We start from the raw sequence: 23,534 nt of genomic DNA on the forward strand, positions 1-23,534 counted from the left end.
AAACTAAGTTCATGCCTAAATCAGGCAATGATCAGCTTCCGCGAACAGTGGCTGAGCTCTGATGGAAACATGAGAGACAAGCAGAAAATTTGTAAGTTGCTTCTATTGTGATAAATGCAGAATTTGTGTTGGCGCGTGGCCAAGTGGTTAAGGCGTTCATCTAGTGATCTGAAGGTCGCTAGTTCGAGCCTTGGCTGAGGCAGCGTGTGTGTCCTTGAGCAAGGCACTTAACCACACATTGCTCTGCGACGACACCGGTGCCAAGCTGTATGGGTCCTAATGCTCTTCCCTTGGACAACATCGGTGTCGTGGAGAGGGGAAACTTGCAGCATGGGCAACTGCTGGTCTTCCATACAACCTTGCCCAGGCCTGTGCCCTGGAAACCTTCCAAGGCGCAAATCCATGGTCTCATGAGACTAGCGGATGCCTATCATCATCATCAAGTGCAAAATTTAGTGGGGAACAGGTTGCCAGAGCCACATGATCAGGAATGCTGGTGATGTTCCAGAATACAGGATTGGCAGGCCAGCACAACTGAGCTGGAGACCAAGTCTCAAAGGAGCCACAATATTGTAATTCAAGTACAGCACTATTCAATGGAAGTTTGAATAGTTTAAGAAAGGCAAGCTATTGTAACTGAACGCAATTTAAATTCTGCAGGTATATTAATTGTATTGGAAGAATGCTCCAATATTTTGTCCACAAGTTTCCTTTAGGGTGGGTGAGAACTGTAATTTTAACTTGGAAGACATTTAATTTTATATCCTTTACATTTTAGTAGGGCTGATAAATATCAGTAAATTTAATTTATCCACATTTTTCTTCCGATACAGTCCATTTTACAGCAATGTATGCTTACATTGCCCAGGGGAATGAAGCTTTAGTGAGACTGTGCCACGATAAAACATACCAATAAGTGAATTGAAGCTAAAATCAAATTCAGTATTAAATGAAAAGGACAGTTTGATCCTGAAAGTAACCAACAATTTCCTTGTAATAAAATCAGAGTATTAGATTCAGTCATTGTAACTCACCAATTTTCATCTGCAGTGGGGATGGCTTGTAATTCATTGCCACAGTCTCACCCTCTTGGATGTCACACTCGCCTTCAGAGATGGAGGTAGCGGTAGGATCCTGTTTGGAATAATCAAGTATACTTTCATTACAACCCAGATTCTAAAATTATATTACGTGGAGTTTAAAGAAATTGTATTATACCAATTCAGCTTATGTGCAGCAATTTTTGCTTTGTAATTTTGTCTGCATAAGCACTTTACAAAAGTGATTTGCTAAAGTAAATTAGGATGGCATTAGTCTTCTTCAACCAGTTCCTGGCACTTGCTTTTCGTTCACAATTTTAATTCTCACTCGGTTATAGGTGTAAATCCAGTAAACAAGTTAGTTCACTTGCTGGACTTTGAGTCGAAGGATGACATTCTTTGTTACAAATTACACTGGCGAATTAAAAAAAACTTTCTTCAAAACCGATTAAATTATTCATTCTGAGGAATTTCAGTCCAAAGACTTGCCCAGTAGAAACTTCATGAATGGTCTCCAGTGTTCATCCAAGCAGCCAATGGAAAGGTACGTCGCATCCGGAGTTTCTCCAGTTGCAGATGATTTCCCTCCATAGTGGGGAACCCTGTACGAGGTAAGTTACAGCAGTGGTTTGCCACTGCCTTCTGCCAGGTGAGTTCCCAAAGAGACCACCAGCTCTCACAGATGGAAAGCGTGCAGGGGAGCCGGCTGGATTTGAACTCGGGACCTTTTGTCCCGAAGTCCAGCACTGATGCAACTACGCCACCAGCTGGGTCATAAGCAGCCAATAGCCTCAGCAAAAGAAAAACCAAAAAGGTATTGTGATTGATGGAGAACTTTCAATATTAAATTAATTTGCTCTCTTTTTGCAAAGTAAGGTTACTTCAGCTATTCAGCATGTTTGAATAAAGCATCAGAAGAAACATTAAAATGTAACTATATACTCAGTGGCACTTTTAGCTTTAGGAGTGGAACTTGGTGTGGTTGTTTGCTGCTGTAGCCAATCCACTTTAAGGTTTGACATGCTGTGTGTTCAGAGATGTTCTTCTGCACACCACTGTTGTAACATGTGATTATTTGAGGTACTGTTGCCTTCCTGTCAGCTTGAACCAGTCTGGCAATTGTTCTCTGATGTCTGCACCCACAGAATTGTTGCTCACTGCATGTTTTTTTTTGTTTTTTCATACCATTCTTTGTAAACTCTAGAGAGTGATGCATGTGAAAATCCCAGGAGACCAGCAGTTCCTGAGATACCCAAACCACCCCTACTGGGACCAACAATCATTCCATAAAGTCAATTAGATCATATTTCTTCCTCGTTCTGATGTTTGGTCTGAACAACTGAACCTCTTCACCCTGTTAGTAGGCTCTTGCACATCATGCTGCCACATGATTATCTAATTAGATATTTGCATTAATGAGATATACCTAATAAAGTGGCCACTGAGTGTACATTTAAGATTCAGATTGTTTAATGCCATTGTTTAGTGGCAGCTTATCATTGTTACTTTTAAGAGATATCTGTAGTGTTTCAGTGGCAACATCTTCATAGAAAATAGACCAGTACAGCATAGTCTAGCCCCTTCAGCTCAAGATGTTGTGTCAATCTACTCCAAGATCAATCAAACTCTTCCCTCCCACATAGCCTCTGTTTTTCATTCATCCATGTTCCCATCAAAGAACATCTTAAATGTCTCCAATGCGTTTGCCTCTATGACCACCCTTGGCAGGCTGCGCTACACACCCACCATTCCAAAATATCTGACATCCCTCTCTATATTTCCCTCCAATCACCTTAAAATGGAGGAACCCATACGAGGTTGGCAATTCATGTTCACGTTTAATGTCATTCAAACATACACATGTACATTGTTCCTCTGGGACCAAGGTGCAAAGCACAGTACGTACAGTCACACAAAGTACACAGTCCTGATAGTGCATACAGTCACTAAATAATATTAGCACACCCCTGAGTGGAGATTGGTGGTGCATTGAATGCTATCCTGCAGCCATGTTTCTACATGGATGCAGACATTCCTCATCTCGCGCTGGGTCAGCTGCAGATGAAGGCGATCCAGCTCGTCTGCAGTAGTACCAACTGTAGCAGTACCAATGGAAGAGCAGGCCTGCAGGGACTACCATGGATTCCAGCAAGCCTACCGCCCCTCTGCTCTGTTCCAAACCACCTCCAGCATCTCCTCCCCAGTGGTTGTAAAAGGAATGAGGGCCTCATCCGCACAACAACCAAGGCTCCTGTACTATCAGTTTCATCAATGAACTAGACCTTCAGTACTTTGTATTACTCAAGTCCAACAGGGCGTTGTGATCACAAGACAAACATTTGCACCATTCGTTGGACCCGGAAAGGCCACCGCGACCAAGCAAGCACACCACCACCATCTTAGCAGAAGACCCCGCTCCCCGCCCCCCCCCGCACAGATGCTACAGAAGACTCCCGAGTTCAAATCCTAGTCGGCCTCCCCCACCCCAAGCACGCTTTCCATCCGTGCCGGGTTCAGCGTCGAGCTAGCCACTTGGCCTCATAAAAAAAGGTTCGAGTCAGGAACGTTCATATCCTGACCCGGTTAATCCGAAAGGAGACCAATCCTGACACCACGCGCCAGACGAGAATGGCCGACTGTCTGGTGCGACACGCTTAAAAAAAAGCAATTCACCAAAAGAACAAAGCTTCCAAGTTACCTCCCTGCCCTTAATCCTGCTCCTCCTCATTTTACAAAAATCTAACATCTAACAGACCACAACATTTTTAGACCGGCCACGTTCTGCAATGCAGGGCTGTTCCAGAATATTCAAGTCAATGGGGGAATTATTGGAAGACTCTCAGTGGCCTCCTCAACATGGTTGCAAATTGCAATATTATTGACCTGAAATGTAATGTGACATCTTTGCTTGCCTATGCACTAAAATTAAGTTGGTTGGAGACAGAACATTCTCGTCTCCCAGCAGCCAACCTTTGATTTAGTGCGGTGGCTCAAATTCTGGAATAAACCAAAAAAAAAAGCAGTCTGATCATTACCTGTGCACTTCACTGTGACTATTAACAAACATGAAATGGAGAAAGAAATGGCAAATCGAATAAAGTGTCAGGATATGTATGGTCGTGCACTTTGTTGGAAGAAATAAAAGGACAGACTCTTTTCTAAATGGAGAGAAAATTCAAACTACTGAGGTGCAAAGGGCCTTGGGAGTCCTTGTGCAGGATTCACCAATGGTTAAATTGCAGGTTAAATTGGTGGTGAGGAAGGGAAATGCAATGTTGCCATTCATTAGGAGAGGTCTAAAATATAAAAGTAATCATGTAATGTTGAGGCTTTATAAAGCACTGCTAAGGCATCACTTGGAGTATTGTGAGCAGGTTGGGGCCCCTATCTAAGGAAAGATAATTGGAGAAGGTTCAAAAGAGCTTCACAAAAATGATTCTGGGATTGAAAGATTTGTCATATGAGGACTGCCTGATGGCTCTGGGTTTCTACTCACCAGAATTCAGAAGATTGAGGAGTGACCCCATTGAAACTTATCAAATGATGAAAGACTTCAATAGAGTGGATGTGGGGAGGATGTTTCTATAGTGAGGGAATCTAAGACCAGAGGACAAAACCTCAAACTATATCTTCTGTGACTCTATAGAGCCACAGACAAAACGTGCTTTCAGTTAGATTAAATTTATGGATTTAAATGCAGCAGCTGCAGTCAACTGACATCCACGCCATTCATGAGGGGCCACACAGCCAGTTATGTGTTCAAGTATTAAGAAAAAGAAAGATTACCTTTGTCACATGTACACTGAAGCATACAGTGAAGTGTGCTGTTTGAATCAATAACTAACACAGTACAAATGTACTGGGGCAGTCAGTAAGAGTCATATGCTTCTGACACAATCATAGCATATGCTCATAATTTACTAACTCAAACTTGTATGCCTTTCAAATGTGGATGGAAATTGGAACACTCGGAGGAAACCCCCATGGTCATGGGAAGAAAATGCAAACACCTTACAGACAGCAGCAGGAATTGAACACTGATCTTACAGCTGCTGCTGAAAGGCATTCAAAGTTCAAAGTAAACTTATCAAAGCACGTATGCACTATACAACCCTGAAATTCTTCTTCCCCCAGTCATGAAACAAAGAAACACCACAGAAACCATTCAAAGGAAACATCAAACATGTAAGACGAAAATAAAGAACTTATGAAACATCAAACCACAGAGTCCTTGAAATAGTCCAGGGATGCTGAATTCAATTTAGTGCTGTTGTACATTGACTGCAGGCCGCAAAGCCAGTACGCCCCAATCAAAATCGCACAAAATAGCAATAAGGGAGGAGTAACCAGAAACCAGAAATACATACAACATGAACAGCAGTGTCCAATCCACAAATCATGTCAATTACACCTTTCCCAAGACCCCGACACTATCCCCTGGCAAAGGTGAGCGAGATGCTGATAGCCAGATTGGACATATGCAGACAGATGGCGCCAAACAGCCGTTCACCTTCTGCTCTCATCCTTGTTAATTTTAACCTTGCTCGACACTTTCAACTGGCGAGATATGGAGTCGATCATTGTCTCCAGGCTGCACACTCCACCCCAAACCTCACTGAGCTCCCTCATAGACAGCAAAGTGCCAGATCACTCAATCAGCCCGAAGACAAAGCATCAAAATGTAAACCACAGGTTGCAGTCACACTTAGCTTGGTGGTAGTCATATCTGAAATAGTAGTTTTATGAACTGTCTGAAGAATGTTGCCCTTGGTCGCGTTGTTCACTGGCGCCATCTTCTTCTATCCGCCTTGCTAAACGTCACGCTAAAGTGTTACATTAGTTTACACTGAAAAGCCTGTTTCTTCTTATGAAACAGGACCTGTAATCGGGACTTAATTAAATTAGTAAAAGGGTGTAATAATTATTAGCCGCATTAATTCTGTGCATCATTTATTAGTACACTTCCCTCGGGGAAATACTGGGAGTTTCTGCTGAGCTTACAGCCAGAGTAGATGAGGCTTGAAGAATACAGTGCACAATTACAATCACCCAGTGACTGGAAAGCTATTCCAAGGTCAGACCTACACATCATAATTGCCAGCAATGATGCCCCCATAAAAAGCTGGTGGCACTCAACAAGACATACAGGAATATTTATACCAGGCTAAAATAAAATATTTTTAAAAAATATTACAGATTGCTTTAGCTCACTTAATGACTATCAAGATCACTTATGGCACAAAGTGGCAATTCTTCTTGGATAGTCTTTCAAAATACAAGATAGATTGTTTCAATCAGTTCCATTGCTTCTGAGGTGGCTGATGAAAGCCATGAAGGTATCTGCAGAATTTGCTTCAGGTAAATGGGCATGTTGGCTGATGAATTGTCCGAGCTGCCATTTTCACTGGGTTTTTGCATGCTCCAAAAGATTTCAGTGCTATCCCAAATGGATCTTGTATATTGTATACAGAGATTTCCCACGAGTCAACGAGGAGTGACAGCGACAGCGACAGCGTATTCTTCCCAAAGTGACTGAGAATATTCTTGAAACTGAAATACCATTTTTATTTCAGATATATAAAGTGTAAAAAAAAAAGAGTAGATATCAGACCGCTCAAAAATAACATTGCAGGGATAGTAAAGGGGGACAAAGAAATAGCAGACAAACTTGATGTGCATTTGTGTCAGTCTTCACTGTGACAGAAATCAACAGTATGCCAGAAATTTGAGAGTGTCGGGGGCAGAAGTGAGAGTAGCCGGTATTACTATGGAGAAGGTGCTTGGGAAGCTGAAAGGTTTGAACTTAGGTAAGTCACCTGGACCAGATGGACTACACTCTAGGGTTCTGAAAGAGGTAGCTGAAATATTGTTGAGGCATTTGAATGACCTTTCAAGAATCACAAGATTCTGGAATGCTTCCCAAGGGAACTTGCAAATGTCACTCTACTCTTTAAGAAGGGAGGGAGACAAATGACAGGAAATTATAGGTTAGCCTGATTTCAGTGGTTGGTAAGATGTTATTTTATTAAGGATGTGGTTTCAAGGTACTTGGATGCACATAAGCCAAAGTCAGCATGACTTCCTTAAGGGGAAATCATGCCTAACAAATTAGTTGGAATTCTTTGAGGAATTTGTTGACTGGCAGGTGAGAAAGAGTGGGAATAAAGGGGGCCTTTTCTGGTTGGCTGCCATTGACTAGCAGTGATCTGCAGGGGTCAGTATTGAGACTGCTACTTTTCAAGTTGTATGTTATGATTTAAATGACAGAATTGATGGCTTTGTGGCAAATGATACGAGATAGGTGGAAGGGTAGGTAGTGTTGAGGAATCAGGGAGTCTACAGAAGGACTTGGATAGAATGAGAGAATGGTGCAAGAAGTCGCAGATGGAATATAATGTAGGGAAGAGCATGGTCATGGTCATTGGTAGAAGGACCTCAAAAGAGAGAATTTGTAGAATGTATAAGGGATGGCTTTTTAGAACCGCTTGTTGTTGAGCCCACTGGGGGATCAGCTGTGCTAGACTGAATGTTGTGCAATGACCTGGAGGTGATAAAGAGAGCTTAAGGTTAAGGAACCCTTAGGGAACAGTGATCACAATATGATTGAGTTCACTTTGAAATTTGAGGAGAAACTAAATTCCAATGTGTCAGTATTTCAGTGGAATAAAGGAAATTACAATGTCATGAGAGGGGAACTGGCCAAGGCTGACTGGAAAGAGACAGTAGCTGGAAGGACAGCACAGCAGCAATGGCTGGAGTTTCTGTGAAAAATGAGGGAAGTGCAAGACAGATATACTCCAAATAAGAAGTTTTCGAATGGAAGAAGGACACTACCATGGCTGACAAGTGAATTCAGAGCCAAAGCAAAAGACAGGACATACAAGGAAGCCAAAGTTAGTGGGAAGATAAAGGATTGGGAAGCTTTTAAAAACTTGCAGAAGGAAACTGAGAAGGTCATTAGGAAGGAAAAGTTGAATTATGAAAGGAAGCTGGTGACTAACATCAAAGAAAATACTAGAAGTTTTTTTTTTAAAAAGGGTAAAAGAGAGTTGAGGGTAGATATAGGACCAACAGAAAATTGCACTGGAGATATTCTAATGAGAGACGCAGAGATGGCAGAGGAACTGAATGTATATATTGCATCAGCCCTCACAGTGAAAGACATCAGCAGTATACGGGACATTCAAGGCTGTCAGGGAAGTGAAGTATGTGCAGTGAAAATTACGACTGAGAAGATACTCAGGAAGCTTAATGGTGTGAGGGTGGATAAATCTTCTGGACCTCATGGAATGCACCCTCGGGTTCTGAAGGAAGTAGCTAGAGAGATTGCGGAGGCATTAACAATGATCTTTCAAGAATAGGTAGATTCTGGCATTGTATCGGATGACTAGGAAATTGCAAATGTTACTCCGCTATTTAAGAGGGTGGGAGGCAGCAGAAAGGAAACTATAGACCTGTTAGCCTGACATCTGTGTTTGGGAAGTTGTTGGAATCGATTGTAAGGGATGAGTTTAGAGTACCTGGAGGCACATGACAAGGTAGGCCAAAGCCAGCATAGTTTCTTGAGATGCAGATGATTAGACAACCCCGATAGGCAGACCACGAGAACCAAATGTCTGGACAGCGCCGACCCATTGGCACTTACGTGAACGCACCTGTCATAACATGTAAATAAAGTGTGCGCTGCTCTAATTTATTTTAACTTCATCCCACACTGTACACTTGACCCACGCCCCCGTAGAGCGCGCGACCTACTGCGCGCTCTCTGTGGTCCTTGACCAGGCAGTGGCACACACCAGCTACCCGCCTGTCATCTAAAAGTGAATTGTTACCAGCAGTAAGTCATGGACCCTAAACCAAGAACAACCTGGCTTGTGCGAAAAAGCACAAAGTTGACCAGGAAAACGGTCAGTTCAAATCTGACTGGACTGATCAGTTTTGTTTTATTTTACCGGACCATACCAATGCTAAACCGACATGATTAATATGTATGCAGTCCGTAGCTGTCTGCAAATCAGAAAATCTAAAGCGGCACTTCAACACTATGCATGCTGCCAGTTTTACTGCCAACTACCCTGCAAAATCAGATCAACGCAAACAAAAATTGCAAATATGATAACAAGCACTCCGTTTCTACTATCTGTAAGTCAACATCTGCACAAGACAGCACAACAGCTGCATCACTGCATGTGTCATGGAATCTTGCCAAAGCCAAGAAGCCATTCGCTGATGCCGAGTTGATTAAAACGTGTGCAAATGATATGGTTGGCAAAGTTTTAAGTCATGATGAGAAAACCAAGAAAACGGTTGTGGAGCTATTAAAGACGGTGCCATTGTTGGCTATTGCCACAACAGAATACAGGCCCAACATCAGAAGGATTGCCTCATCCCGTCGCTGTCACTTCTCTCACCGATTGGTGAGTGAATCAATTTATTTTTGTCCATTTGTCAATCTTACTGTGGTATAATAATATTACAACAACAATAATACTGATAATTTCATTTACAGCTACACTTCATACTTCAAATGCTACATAGCTTAATTAAAAAAAGATTAAATGAGAGAACAGAAACAGTGGAAAAGGCAGTACTACTAAAACTTTTTGCGTGGAAGAGAAGTGGTGAAGGTGTGTGTGTCTGTGTCTGTGTATTTTAAGTCCCAGGTGACAGTTGTGATAGCTAGAGTCATAATTAAATGGTTGGTTTTGGACTTATTTTGTTTCAAGAGTGCATTTTTTTTTCTTGTGTGACCCACAACACAGGCTTTGAGAATCCCAGGCCTAAATTATTACTACTACCACTACTACTAATAATAATAAAAATAATAATGGTAATAGCAGCAACAACAACATCTGCCCATAAAATAACTTACTGGCGCAATAAAAAAAAACCCTGGACGTTTTGGCCCTTGGCTTGGCATGCTTGACATAATTTGGCCCTTGTGGAAAACTAATTGGGGAACCCTGCAGAAAATGTAGTGTACTTGGATTTTCAGAAGGCCTTTGACAAAGTGCCGCACATGAGGCTGCTCAGCAACATAAGAGCCTGCGGAATTACAGGGTAGTTACTAGCATGGGTGGAGCTTTGGCTGATCGGCAGAAAACAGAGTGGGAATAAAGGGATCCTATTCTGGCTGGCTGTCAGTTACCAGCGGAGTTCCACAGGGGTTGGTGTGGAACTGCTGCTTTATACAATGTATGTCAATGATTTCGATGCAAACACGAGGAAATCTGCAGATGCTGGAATTTCAAGCAACACACATAAAAATTGCTGGTGAACGTGGGACCCTCCCCCTTTCAAATCTCTTACTATCTCTTCTTTCAGTTAGTCCTGACGAAGGGTCTCGGCCCAAAACGTCGACTGTACCTCTTCCTACAGATGCTGCCTGGCTTGCTGCATTCACCAGCAATTTTTATGTGTGTTGTTCAATGACTTCGACTACGGGATTAATGGATTTGTGGCTAAATTTGCGGATGATACAAAGATAGGTGGAGGAGCGGGTAGTGTTGAGGAAACAGAGAGCCTGTAGAGAGACTTGGATAGTTCAGGGGAATGGGCAAAGAAGTGGCAAATGAAATACAATGTTGTAAAGTGTATGGTCATGCACTTTGGCGGAGGAAATAAACAGTCAGACTATTATTTAGATGGGGAAGGAATTCAAAATGCAAAGATGCAAAGGGGCTTGGGAGTCCTTGTGCAGGATACTCTAAAGACTAACCTCCAGGTTGAGTCGGTGGTGAAGAAGCTGAATGCAATGTTGGCATTCATTTCCAGAGGTATAGAATATAAGAGCCAGGATGTGATGTTGAGGCTCTATACGGCACTCGTGAGACCACACTTGTAGTATTGTGTGCGGTTTTGGGCTTCTTATTTTAGAAAGGATATACTGACATTGGAGAGGGTTCAGAGAAGATTCACGAGAATGATTCCAGGAATGAAAGGGTTACTGTATGAGGAACATCTGGCAGCTCTTGGGCTGTATTCCCTGGAGTTCAGGAGAATGAGGGGGGATCTCATAGAAACATTCCGAATGCTGAAATGCCTGAACAGATTAGATATGGCAAAGTTATTTCCATGGTATGGGAGTTCAGGACAAGAGGGCACGACTTCAGGATTGAAGGACGTCCATTTAGAACAGAGGTGTGGAGAGATTACTTTAGTCAGAAGGTGGTAAATCTGTGGAATTTTTTGCCATGAGTGACTGTGGAGGCCAAGTCATTGGGTGCATTTAAGACAGAGATAGATAGATTTTTGATTAGCCAGAGCATCAAAGGGTATAGGGAGAAGGCAGGGGAGTGGGAATGACTGGAAGAATTGGATCAGCCCGCGATTGAATGGCAGAGCAGTCTCGATGGGCCGAATGGCCTGCTTCTGCTCCTATATCTTATGAATAGAGGCATAGACTACTTTCTAAACAGAGAGCAAATTCAGAAATCAGAAGTGCAAAGGAATTTGGGAGTTTTCATTCAGGATTCCCTCGAGGTTAACTTGCAAAGTGAATCAGTGATAAGGAAGGGAAGTGCAATGTTAGCATTCATTTTGAGAGGAAGGATGTGATACTGAGGCTTCTGGGTATTGGCCAGACCACATTTGGAGTATCGTGAGCAGTTCTGGGCCCTTATCTAACAAAGGATGTGCTGGGATTGAAGTGGGTCCAGGAGGTTCACAAGAATAATCCTAGGAATGAAACGGTCAACATACTTGGTGTATATGATGGCTTTGGGTTTGTACTCATTGGAGTTTAGAAGAATATAGGGGGAGAATGCTTATTGAAACCCATTGAATATTGAAAGGCCTAGATAGCATGGATGTGGAGAGGGCATTTCCTACAGCGGGGGAGCTTTGGCCCAGAGGGCAGAGGCTCAGAATCAAGGGATGTCCTATTTGAACAGAGGTGAGGAGAAATTTCTTTAGTAGAGTAGTGAATCTATGGGATTTATTGCTAGACAACCGCAGAGACCAAGTCATTGAGTACATTTAAAGTGGAGGTTGATAAGCTCCTGTTTAGTCAGTGTAACAGGGCAAGGGGAGAAGGTAGGAGAATGGGATTGAGTGGGAAAATTCATCAGCCGTGATGGAATGACAGAGTACACTCAATGGGCCGAATGGCCCAACTCTGCCCCCATATCTTATTGTCTAAAACTGTCTAAATAAATTAACAGGCAATTTATGGCATTTGCTAATCATGGAATCCAGTTGCCATGCTTGTCTGCACAATGCTGATTACCCTTGCAAAGAAAGTCAAATTTCTGGAATTCTTAATGACCTCCTGAGGATATGAAGCACCACAGAAATGTTAGTCCATTCTGACTGCGAAAACATCATTTTCTTTTCCGTTGAAAGGTACATTTGAAGCATCCAAAAAGTGACCAACTATAAAGGCAATTGATCACAAACCATATGAAGTAAACAATTGTGGGAGAAAACTTTGCTGGCTATTTTTATTATTTAAAAAAAACAGCAAGTCCATTAATAATCTCTCATTGAATTTTGACTGCACTGATCTCAACTCAATTGTAAATAGGGTCTAAAGTATAATTACTAACAAAACAATTATACACAGTTTCCTTTGCACAGTTTATGATATTCACTATTTTCTGAAGAAATAACCATGAATTGAAAATATTCACTTCATAAAAAAAGTTGGGAAACTAATATTAAACAATTTCTCATTCCTTTAATACAAAGATTACATGCTTCCATCTTACATTTATAGGGACATACATTATCTTCATTAAGTTAATCTTTGTCACTGTAAGTGCAAAATATATGCATATAAGACATTAGCTTTATTTGTCACATATAGATTGAAACGTGCAGTGAAATGTGTCATTAGTGAGGATCATGCTGAGCAGCCCACATATTGCTTTTGGCGCCAATGTAGCATGCTTATAACCATAACTGTACATCTTTGGAATGCGGGAGGAAACTCTCACTGTGACAGGGGAGAAAATACAAACTCCCTATAGACACTGGCAGAATTGAACCCTGGGTGCTGATAATGCAACACAAACATGAGAAAATCAGCAGATGCTGGAAATCCAAAGCAACACACACAAAATGCTGGAGGAACTCAGCATGCCAGGCAGCATCTATGGATAAGAGTCTGATGAAGGGTGTCTGCCCGAGACGTCAACTGTTTACTCTTTTGTATAGAAGCTGCCTGGCCTGCTGAGTTCCTCCAGCATTGTGTGTGCTGCTGACCATGTTATAGTGTTATGTTACCATGCCACCCAAGCACAGGCACAGGAGACCAACTCCCATGTCACTAACAAACCCCATTCAGTCTATTCCACTATGTTATTTCCCTATTCCCTGCAACTTATTTTGTCACACAGACCCATCGACTCCTGTTTGATTCTTTTGCCATTCACCTACACAAAGGGGCAACTTAAGAGTATCCAGTTTACCTAAAACCAGGTCCTTGTGAAGCGGAAGAATCTTATGCTGAAAAGAATAATCAGCCTTCACACCGAAAACGTGAAGTCAGGATCAAATTCCTATCCTTGCGGCTGAGACAGCAACAATGCTGCCGCTTCACTCCAGGGTCTCCACTTGACATACACGGTTACGTCCTAATTCAATGATTCAAATGGAAATCATGAAATATAATGTCAGAGTTAGTTTAAAGCCCAGAAGTGTGGCTCTGACAGTCAAAGCCCACCCCGTCATTGAGCAGGTCTATAAGCAGCATTACTACATGAAAGTAGCACCCATCAAGGGCTCTCATCATCCAGGCCACGCACTCTTCTCACTACTATCAGGTCCCTACAACTCATGTTCTCAATATTATTTATTTACCTTTTTTATTATTTGTATGACTTGACTTCTTTTGCACTTTGGCTGTTTGTCAAACTTCATTATTTAGTTTTTCATGAATTTTACTGAATGTCATTATTTTCCTGTAAAGGCCTGCAAGACATACATACCTTGATAATAAATTTACCCTGAACTTTGTTGTTTCAAGTTAAATAAATTACAATGATATGAGAACAGAATTGTCTGAGGTGAACTCAGGAAATAGATTATAGGCTAAAAGAGCAGATCAGCAATGGCTGACATTAAAGATGACATTTCATCAACCTCAAAAGATATATTCCAGTGTGGAAGAAATGCTCTGCAAGGATGGACCTCTAGGTCTGTCCAGGTAAGAATGCTGTTAAATTGAAAAAAAAAGATATGCAATGTTGCCAAGCCATAGGCTTTGACCTTTTTTTTGAAAGCAGCAGAAGATGATAGGAACAAAAATGTCAAGAGAAAGAATACAGGAGTAATTTAATGAACATAAGAATTTCTAGAGGTTTCTAAGAAACAGTAGCTGTAACAAGATTAGTCACTTGGAGAATTGGAATGGGTGATTAATAATAGGAAAATGAAAAATGGCATATTCTAATGGAATGTTCTTCACCGCAGACTAAACCAAAAACATCTTAAGAAACTAAGTGGAAGGTATAATTTACATAATCTTTATTACTCTATTACTAGTAGAAAAATAAATGGGGCTAAAAATTGAGAACTAAGCATGACCTCGGTTGCCTGCATCTTAGGGTCTTGACATGGCTGCCTAGGAGAGGAAGGCATGGGTTGTAAACTACCAAATTACTCTAGATTGGGGAACTATATTTGTAATGCTTGCTTTATTAAAAAGGAGAAGGAAAGCAAGAATCGAGATATTTGGGAAAGTGCTGGAATCAATTATTATAATAGCTATTTTGTTAGATAAATCAAAAGACAACAAAGCATTGATTTATGAAGAAAAATCAAGTTTCACACATTTGTTACATACCTTAGAGGATGTGATACACAGAAAAAAAAAACAAGATGTAGAACACTGGATTTCCAGAAGTCTTTAAATTAGATGCTACATAAAAGGCTACTGTCCAAGTAAGATCTCACAACGTTAGGAAAAATAGATTGGCATGGCTAGTTAAGTAGCTAACTAACTAAAAGAAAGTACAACAGGGATAAATGGGTCATTTGCAGATGGCAATCAGTAAGCAGCAGGGAGCCACAGAGATTAGTGGTCAGGTCTGAACTATTTATAAGCTGTATTGATGACTTGGATGAAGAAACAGTGTACTGCAAACAAATTTTGCTGCTGATAAGATACATCTGTGTATCAAGTAGGATACAATGTCGGCATGCTACTCTGGCACTGGTGATACCTGCAGCCTGCCCCAAGCACATCCTTAGGCTGTGTTGGTTGTTGCCAAAAATGCTGCATTTCACTGTAGGTTTCGATGTTTATGTGATCAATGAATAAATCTGAATCAAAGGGATACAGCTAGGTTGGGCGAGTGGTTTAGAAGTTGACATAGGGAGTATAATGTGGGAAAATGTGAGGTTGTGCACTTTGGAAGAAAGAATGGAAATGCCATATTATCTCATTATCATCATGTGCTGTGTCATATGACATGAGCATACATGGTCTATGGCCATGACTTTTCTTGGCAAATTCTACACAAATGGTTTTCCACTGCCTTCTTCTGGGCAGTGTCTGTACAAGATGGGTGACCCCAGCCAATCAACGCTCTTCAGAGATTGTCTGCCCAGTATCAGTGGTCACATAACCAGGACTTGTCACACACATGAGCTGCTAATACGACCATCCATCACCTGTTCCCATGGATTCACATGACCCTATTCAGGGTGGGGGGCTAAGCAGGCATGACACCTTGCCCAAGGGTAACTTGCAGGCTAGCAGAAGGAAGGAGCACCTTACACCTCTTTTGGTAGAGATGCAGCTTCACCCTGCCACCCAACAAATTTCCTAACATAGTGAAATAACTATGACAGGATCCTTACCACAGTGAAACACAAAGTTATATACAGCTGAGGTTTCGATAAGTTCTCTTTCTTTCTTACTGCAGTTAGAACAATGGAAATGGCAGTCAGGGCAGTGGTATGCTCCTCTTGCAGGATTTTTATTTATTTTATTTAGAAATACAGCACAGAACAGACCTTTCTGACACACCGAATAACCCTAGCCTAATCACAGGACAATTTGCAATGACCAATTAACCTATTACCCAGTACATCTTTGGTTTGTGGGAACCTATGTGCATACAGGAAGGAAGTACAAACTTTCTTACAGAGAATACTGGAATTGAACTCTGAATTCCAATGTCTGAGCTGTAACAGCATTGTGCTAACAGCCACACTATAGTGGCGCTCAATAAGTTGTGGGAAGTCAGGGAGTACTCCAGTGTCCTTGATGACCACTCTGATGAGAAATGCATCTGGCTGCACCTCCTCAAAGACAGCATCAGGGAACTGGAGATGGAGCTGGATGAATTCCAGATCATTTGGGAGGCTGGGGGAAGTTACAGGGAGACAGTCACACCTAGGCTGCAAGATGCAGACAGCGGGGTAATCATACATAGAAGGTAAAGTGATAGGAAGTCAGTGCAGAGTAACCCTGTGGCCATTCCCCTAGATAAAGAGTTTACTGCTTTGGGTACAGTTGGGGGGGGGGGGGGGGGAAGAGAAACGACCTGCCAGGGAAAAGCCATAGTGGCACTCCGGCACGGAGTCTGGTTCCCTGGCTCAGAAGGCTGTAGTGATGGGGGATTCACAGGCCAGGGAAAGAGACGGGAGATTCTGTAATGAGAACCCCGATGGTATACTGCCAAGGTCAGAAACATTTTAGATGGAGTCCACAGTATTCTTAAGTGGGAGGGTGAGCAGCCAGAAGTCACGGTCCTGTTGGTGCCAACGACATATACAGAAAGAGATCCTGGAGTGTGTTCTGGGTATTAGGTGCCATGTTACAAAAAAACAGGACTTCTAGGGTAATGATTGCCACCAGTGTCATGTGCCAGTGAGGCAAATAACAGGAAGATAGTGCAGAATAATACATGGCTTAAGAGATGGTGTAGGAGGAGGGCTTCAGGTGTTTGGAACACTGGGCTCTCTTCCAGGTTGGGCATGTACAAATGGGATGGTTTCAAGATAATTATGGAGAAGGATAGGGCTGGTCATCAAGTTAAGATTCTAAATTGGAAAAAGGCAAAAGCATATCTTGTAGTTTAACTAGGCCGTTCAGCTATCGAGACTGGTCCAGCATTCCATCATGGCTGATTTATTATCCCCCTTAACCCCATTCCTTGCTTTTCCCCCCATAACCTTTGACGCCCTTACTAATCAAGGACCTATCACCCTCCACTTTAAGTATGCCCAATGACGGCCTCTACACCGTCTGTGGCAATGAATTCCACAGATTCACCACTTCTGGCTAAAGAAATTCCTCATCTCTGTTCTGAAGGGACAACCATCTATTCTGAGGCTGTGTCCTCTGGTCCTAGACTCCCCCACCATTGGAAACATCGTCTCCATGTCCATTCTAGTTCGACCTTTCAATTTTCGATAGCTTTCAATAAGATACCCCCATTTTTCTAAACTCCAGCGTCTACAGGCCCAGAGCCATCAAACGCTCCTCATATGTTAACCCTTTAATTCCTAGAATCATACTTGTGAACCTCCTCTGGACCCTCTCCAATGGCAGCACATCCTTTCTTAGATAAGAAGCTGCTTACAATACTCCCTCCATGTGTGGTCTGATCAATGCCTTATAGAGCCTCACCATTACATCCTTGCTTTTATATTCTAGTTCTCTACATTGTTTGGCCTTATCTCAAACAATAACAAATGGCCTGCAAGGAAAAGTCATCTCTCTGACACAGTGGTGTCAAGAAAACAACCTCTCCCTCAATGTCGCAAAAACAAAGGAGCTGGTTGTGGATTACAGGGGGAAATGGAGATGGGTTAACCCATATTGACATCAATGGATCTGGGGTTGAGTGGGTATACAGCTTCAAGTTCCTTGGCATCCACATCACCAAGGACGTCACGTGGTCTGTACACACCAGCTGTGTGGTGACACCTCAGACGGTTGAGGAAGGCACTCAAATCCTAAGAACTTTCTACAGGGGCACAATTGAGAGCATCCTGACTGGCTGCATCACTGCCTGGTATGAACTGTACTTCCCTCAATCGCAGGACTCTGCAGAGAGTGGTGCAGACAGCCCAGCGCATCTGTAGTTGTGAACTTCCCATGATTCAGGACATTTACAAGGACAGGTATGTAAAAAGGGCCTGAAGGATCATTGAGGACCCAAATCACCCCAACCACAAACTGCTTCAGCTGCTAGCATCCGGGAAACAGTTCCGCAGCATAAAAGCCAGGACCAACAGGCTCCTGGACAGCTTCTTCCACCAAGCCATCAGACTGATGAACTCATGCTGATTTGAGTGTACTCTATATTACATTGACAATTCTATTTATTATAATTACTACGATTGCACATTTAGATGGAGATGTAGCAAAAAGGTTTATACTCCTCGTGTATGTGAAGGATGTAAAAAATAAAGTCAATTCAATTCAATCGAAATGAAGCTAACATCATGTTTGCCTTCCTTCCCACCAACTCAACCGGCAAGTTAACCTTTTGGGAATCTTGCACTAGGACTCCCAAATAGGTTTGGACTTTATTCCATGAAGTACACGTGAGAGGGAAGATCTTATAGAGGTATACAAAATTATGAGGATAGGGCTTTTGCCCCTCAAGTTGGATGAAACTAGACCTAGAGGTCCTAGATTTAACACAAAATTTGAAATATTTGAAAAGAATTCTGAGGGGAAACTTCTTCACTCAGAGGATGGTGCAAATCTGGAAAGGGGTTGGCAGTGGGAGTGGTAGATGCAAGTTCAATTGTAACATTTAAGAGAATTTTAGATAGTACATGAATGAGAGGGATTTGGCAGGAAATGGTCTAGGTGCAGAGAGATGAGACAAGGCAAAAGATCAGCTCAACATGGACTAGATGGGCCAAAAGATTTGTCTCTGTGCTGTTTTACTCTACGATGCCAAGGGAAGGTTGGTCATTATTATACCAGAGCTCAGAGCGCAAACAAAAAAGTGAGCTTGGATGCAACTGAATTGAACATTTGATTTTGTATTTAAAATACCATATTCAGTTTGGCCTCTATATTTTATGAAATATCCGCTTATAATGGAGACAGTGCAGAAAATTGGGGTAATTCTTGGCAGAAGCAGCTGAAACAGGAAGAAACGCTTAGCTTTGGCTACAGCTGTTTGGGATAATCAGACAGAGATTTGCTCTTCTCTTGTCACCTTTGTCATGGAAATGAGAAAGATCTTTGACCACCCCGTCTGTGGTAAAGACGTCACTAAACGTCTACTCACTCTCTGCCAGGGCTCACGCAGTGTTGCCGGATATTCTGTGGAGTTCTGGACATTAGCGGCCGACTCAGGGTGGAATGATGAGGCACTCCAAGGGGTATTTCAGAATGGTCTCAGCGACATGGTGAAAGATGAGTTGGTGTAAAGACACAGTTAACATTTCAGGTGACCATGTCTGCACAGGTGCCATCTGATCTACAAGAAGCATTTTCAGCACTTCCTAATTTTAATTTTAACTGTATTGACATGAAGAAATGCAAACTATTACATTTTGATTAAGAAAAGGCAGTATAAACAAAAGGGGATAGCAGAATAGAGACTTCTGAGAATATGTGGCACAGGTTATTAAACATGGGGCGAGGCAGTTAAAGAAACTCAAACAGAAGAGTCAAATAGCTTGGAAGGCACAATGAATATATACAAACCACCAATTCAACCAGTTCTGTGCACCAGTTTAGAAAAGGGGCAAAAAAGTTCCGAGAATGCTGAAGAGAAACTAACTCCAATGGTTGTAGGCTCAAGAACAGGGGCAGCATAGTACAAGAACTAAAAGTAAGATGAAGCTCCTTCCCTGCCCTACTTCCCCCCCAACGCCCACCCTACAACCAAACAGAGAGAGAGAGAGATTAGGATCTGGTGTGCATTATCAGGAGTGTAGTGGGGACATTTTACAGGCCATGGAAACAGAGATTGAAAGGAGAGAACTTGGAGAACTCTGGGGGGGGGGGGTGGCAAAAATGGGAGGGGGATTATTTGGGTTGCTCTTACACAGAGCTGGTACAGACGATGGATTCAATGAATTGACCTCCTTTTGAGCTGTAACCATCGGATGCATTAATTGTCTACTTGACATTCACTCTAAAAATAAAACAATGCAGTCACAAGACATACATTATAAAATTAAAATTATATAGTTCTGTTTTAACATGACTTGCATCATCCTTTTAAGATTCAAAAGTAGACAGCGACGACATCCTGCACCACAATCCACTCAAGTTTGGCTCGCTCGCTCTCTCTGACGTTCAGGCTTGGAGACAGGACAAAAGCAGCAACCCATCAGAGGCCCAATCAGTCCCCGGACATTTTAAAGCTTGGAAACTCACGACATGAACACACTATTTTCTAAAAGCTTGAAACCTACATCGGAAGTAATAACCACAGGCTGAGACATTTTGGAAAACAAACAGTAAACAATATTTTAAAAAATAACATTTAGAAAGAGACGGCTGAGCCTTACTGCCACCAAAACAAAACCACCAGGCAAGGCCCCGAGATTGAACTAATGAAAACAAGCACTGGAAGGAGCAATGATTACTGAATTTACACAATATAAAGTAAAACAAAAACATTTGTTTTGAATTCCCTTTCTTACCAGCGGCTGGATTTCGGACCGGGCGGTAGGGACTTGGAACCGATCGATTTCTTCCATCATTTTGAGCAACGAAGTGATGTTGAGGCCTTTTGTCTATCACGAATAAAGACCCAGCGCTCGCTGTTCGTGACACCGTCACTGTTTAGTCCTGCGGCCAGTGTGATTATCTCATCTTATTCCTTAAGCGAGCCCGGCGCCAGTCTCCATCTCACGCAGAGACCGTGACTCAACTCCAGCTTCCGGGTCCGGAAGTCGGAGCCACCTCACCTCTCAGGACCCCCACCCAGCCCACAAGAAAAACTCCTTCTCTTTTCCCAGCAAAAATCAACGGCGTAGCAAACAATGCAAGACGAGCAAGCATTTTTTTTAGAGGTGATTTTTTAAAATAATTTTGTTTCGCAAACACTACCATTCGGCTAGGCGCCGTTAGAGGTAATCCCGTTACCCTGGTGACGTCCGGCTTCGGGGAAGTGATGTTCAAAAAGCAATTAAAAAAAAACTACTAAACTGGAGTTGTTGGAAATTTGATGCAATAACACAAAATGGATGAACGTGAAACATTAAAATCTGATTATCTTGTCTTTGATGCTAATTGACCTACTGGATGCTTCCAGCGTATTTTCCTTTATCAATGATAAGCATCATTCTAAGTGAATGTTTACATTGTCGGATTTTTTTCTATTCTTTTTAATATTTTTACTGACGTCTGGGATATGACTTTCATTTCTCAGAGAGGAGTGGGTTTGCAGCAGCGGAAGTTGCCGTTGCCTAGGAGACGGATTTCAACTTCCGGCTGCGGGAGTCGGTTGCCTTGCCGGTTCGGTTGCTCGAGATGCCGCCGAAACAGAGGTCTAGATCGGTAATTACATTAAAAATATGTTGTTTCAGAGGAAAACTCTTTCCTTCTACCGCTACAGATGTTTGCACGTTGATTGGTGCGGGAGGCGATGGTCCTTCGCCCGACATTACGCGGGGGTGGGGGGAGGATCTGGTTTCGTGGAAAGATTCTCTGTCCTATAGCTCGGAAACAGACCCTTCGGCCCAACTGGTCAGAACTAACCACAGCATCGCCCATGCCAGTCCCATTTGCCGGCGTTCGGCCCATAACCCTCCTGGTCCTTCCCCTCCACGTATTCAATTACCTCATAGATAACACGTACCATATAGTCATAGTCATTGTCATACTTTATTGATCCCGGGGAAATTGGTTTTCGTTACAGTTGCACCATAAATAATAAATAATAACGGTAATATTATTATTAGGAAATAGTAATAGTCATAGAAATAATAAATAGTAATAGAATAGTAATAGAACCATAAATAGTTAAATAGTAATATGTAAATTATGCCAGTAAATTATGAAATGTCCAGGACCAGCCTATCGGCTCAGGGTGTCTGACCCTCCAAGGGAGGAGTTGTAAAGTTTGATGGCCACAGGCAGGAATGACTTCCTATGATGCTCTGTGCTGCATCTTGGAGGAATGAGTCTCTGGCTGAATGTATCCTGTGCCCACCCAGTACATTATGTAGTGGATGGGAGACATTGTCCAAGATGGCATGCAACTTGGACAGCATCCTCTTTTCAGACACCACCGTAAGAGAGTCCAGTTCCATCCCCACAACATCACTGGCCTTACAAATGAGTTTGTTGATTCTCTTGGTGTCTGCTACCCTCAGCCTGCTGCCTCAGCATACAACAGCAAACATGATAGCACTGGCCACCACAGACTCGTAGAACATCCTCAGCATCGTCCAGCAGATGTTAATGGACCTCAGTCTCCTCAGGAAATAGAGACGGCTCTGACCCTTCTTGTAGACAGCCTCAGTGTTCTTTGACCAGTCCAGTTTATTGTCAATTCGTATCCCCAGGTATTTGTAATCCTCCACCATGTCCACACTGACCCCTGGATGGAAACAGGGGTCACTGGTGCCTTAGCTCTCCTCAGGTCTACCACCAGCTCCTTAGTCTTTTTCACATTAAGCTGCAGATAATTCTGCTCACACCATGTGACAAAGTTTCCTACCGTGGCCCTGTACTCAACCTCATCTCCCTTGCTGATGCATCCAACTATGGCAGAGTCATCCGAAAACTTCTGAAGGTGACAAGACTCTGTGCAGTAGTTGAAGTCCGAGGTGTAAATGGTGAAGAGAAAGGGAGCCAAGACAGTCCCCTGTGGAGCCCCAGTGCTGCTGATCACTCTGTCAGACACACAGTGTTGCAAGCACACGTACGGTGGTCTGCCAGTCAGGTAATCAAGAATCCATGATACCAGGGAAGCATCCACCTGCATCGCTGTCAGCTTCTTCCCCAGCAGAGCAGGGCGGATGGTGTTGAACGCACTGGAAAAGTCAAAAAACATGACCCTCACAGTGCTCACTGGCTTGTCCAGGTGGGCGTAGACACGGTTCAGCAGGTAGACAATGGCATCCTCAACTCCTAGTCAGGGCTGGTAGGCGAACTGGAGGGGATCTAAGTGTGGCCTGACCATAGGCCGGAGCAGCTCCAGAACAAGTCTCTCCAGGGTCTTCATGATGTGGGAGGTCAATGCCACTGGTCTGTAGTCATTGAGGCCGCTGGGGCGCGGCGTCTTCGGCACAGGGAAGAGGCAGGATGTCTTACACAGTACAGGAACCCTTCGGAGCCTCAGGCTCATGTTGAATACATGGTGAAGTACTCCAAATAACTGAGGGGTACAGGCTTTGAGCACCCTGGTACTGACATCATCCGGTCCTGCAGCCTTGCTTGAGTTGAGACGTTTCAGCTGTCTTCTCACCTGTTCAGCCATGAAACCCACCATGGTGGTTTTGTGTGGGGGAGGGGTATAGTCATGAGAGCAGGGTGGGGGACTGTGAGGAGGGGTAGGAGGGGAGAGTGGAATATGTGTCGGTTGGGGACCGACAACAGGTGGCTCATATGGG

General features: G+C 42.9%; 2 protein-coding genes across 4 annotated transcripts in view; one reads left to right on the forward strand and one right to left on the reverse strand.

The window, feature by feature from the left end:
* Window positions 1-20,843, reverse strand: part of fam219aa (family with sequence similarity 219 member Aa) — a 49,186-nt gene extending 28,343 nt beyond the window's left edge. For both annotated transcript variants that reach the window (XM_072252354.1, XM_072252353.1), the window contains exons 1-2: window positions 20,616-20,843; window positions 1,035-1,134 (exon numbers count right to left, since the gene is read on the reverse strand). In XM_072252354.1, the coding sequence (XP_072108455.1) occupies window positions 1,035-1,134; window positions 20,616-20,675 (160 nt within the window). In that variant the 5' untranslated portion in view covers window positions 20,676-20,843. The remainder of the gene's footprint in view (window positions 1-1,034; window positions 1,135-20,615) is intronic.
* A 554-nt stretch (window positions 20,844-21,397) lies between these two features.
* The window catches only part of dnai1.2 (dynein, axonemal, intermediate chain 1, paralog 2), a 207,974-nt gene continuing 205,837 nt past the window's right edge, over window positions 21,398-23,534 (forward strand). For both annotated transcript variants that reach the window (XM_072251762.1, XM_072251763.1), the window contains exon 1: window positions 21,398-21,474. In XM_072251762.1, the coding sequence (XP_072107863.1) occupies window positions 21,448-21,474 (27 nt within the window). In that variant the 5' untranslated portion in view covers window positions 21,398-21,447. The remainder of the gene's footprint in view (window positions 21,475-23,534) is intronic.

Source organism: Mobula birostris, chromosome 3 (genome assembly GCF_030028105.1).
Source record: "Mobula birostris isolate sMobBir1 chromosome 3, sMobBir1.hap1, whole genome shotgun sequence".
Lineage (NCBI taxonomy): Eukaryota > Metazoa > Chordata > Chondrichthyes > Myliobatiformes > Myliobatidae > Mobula > Mobula birostris.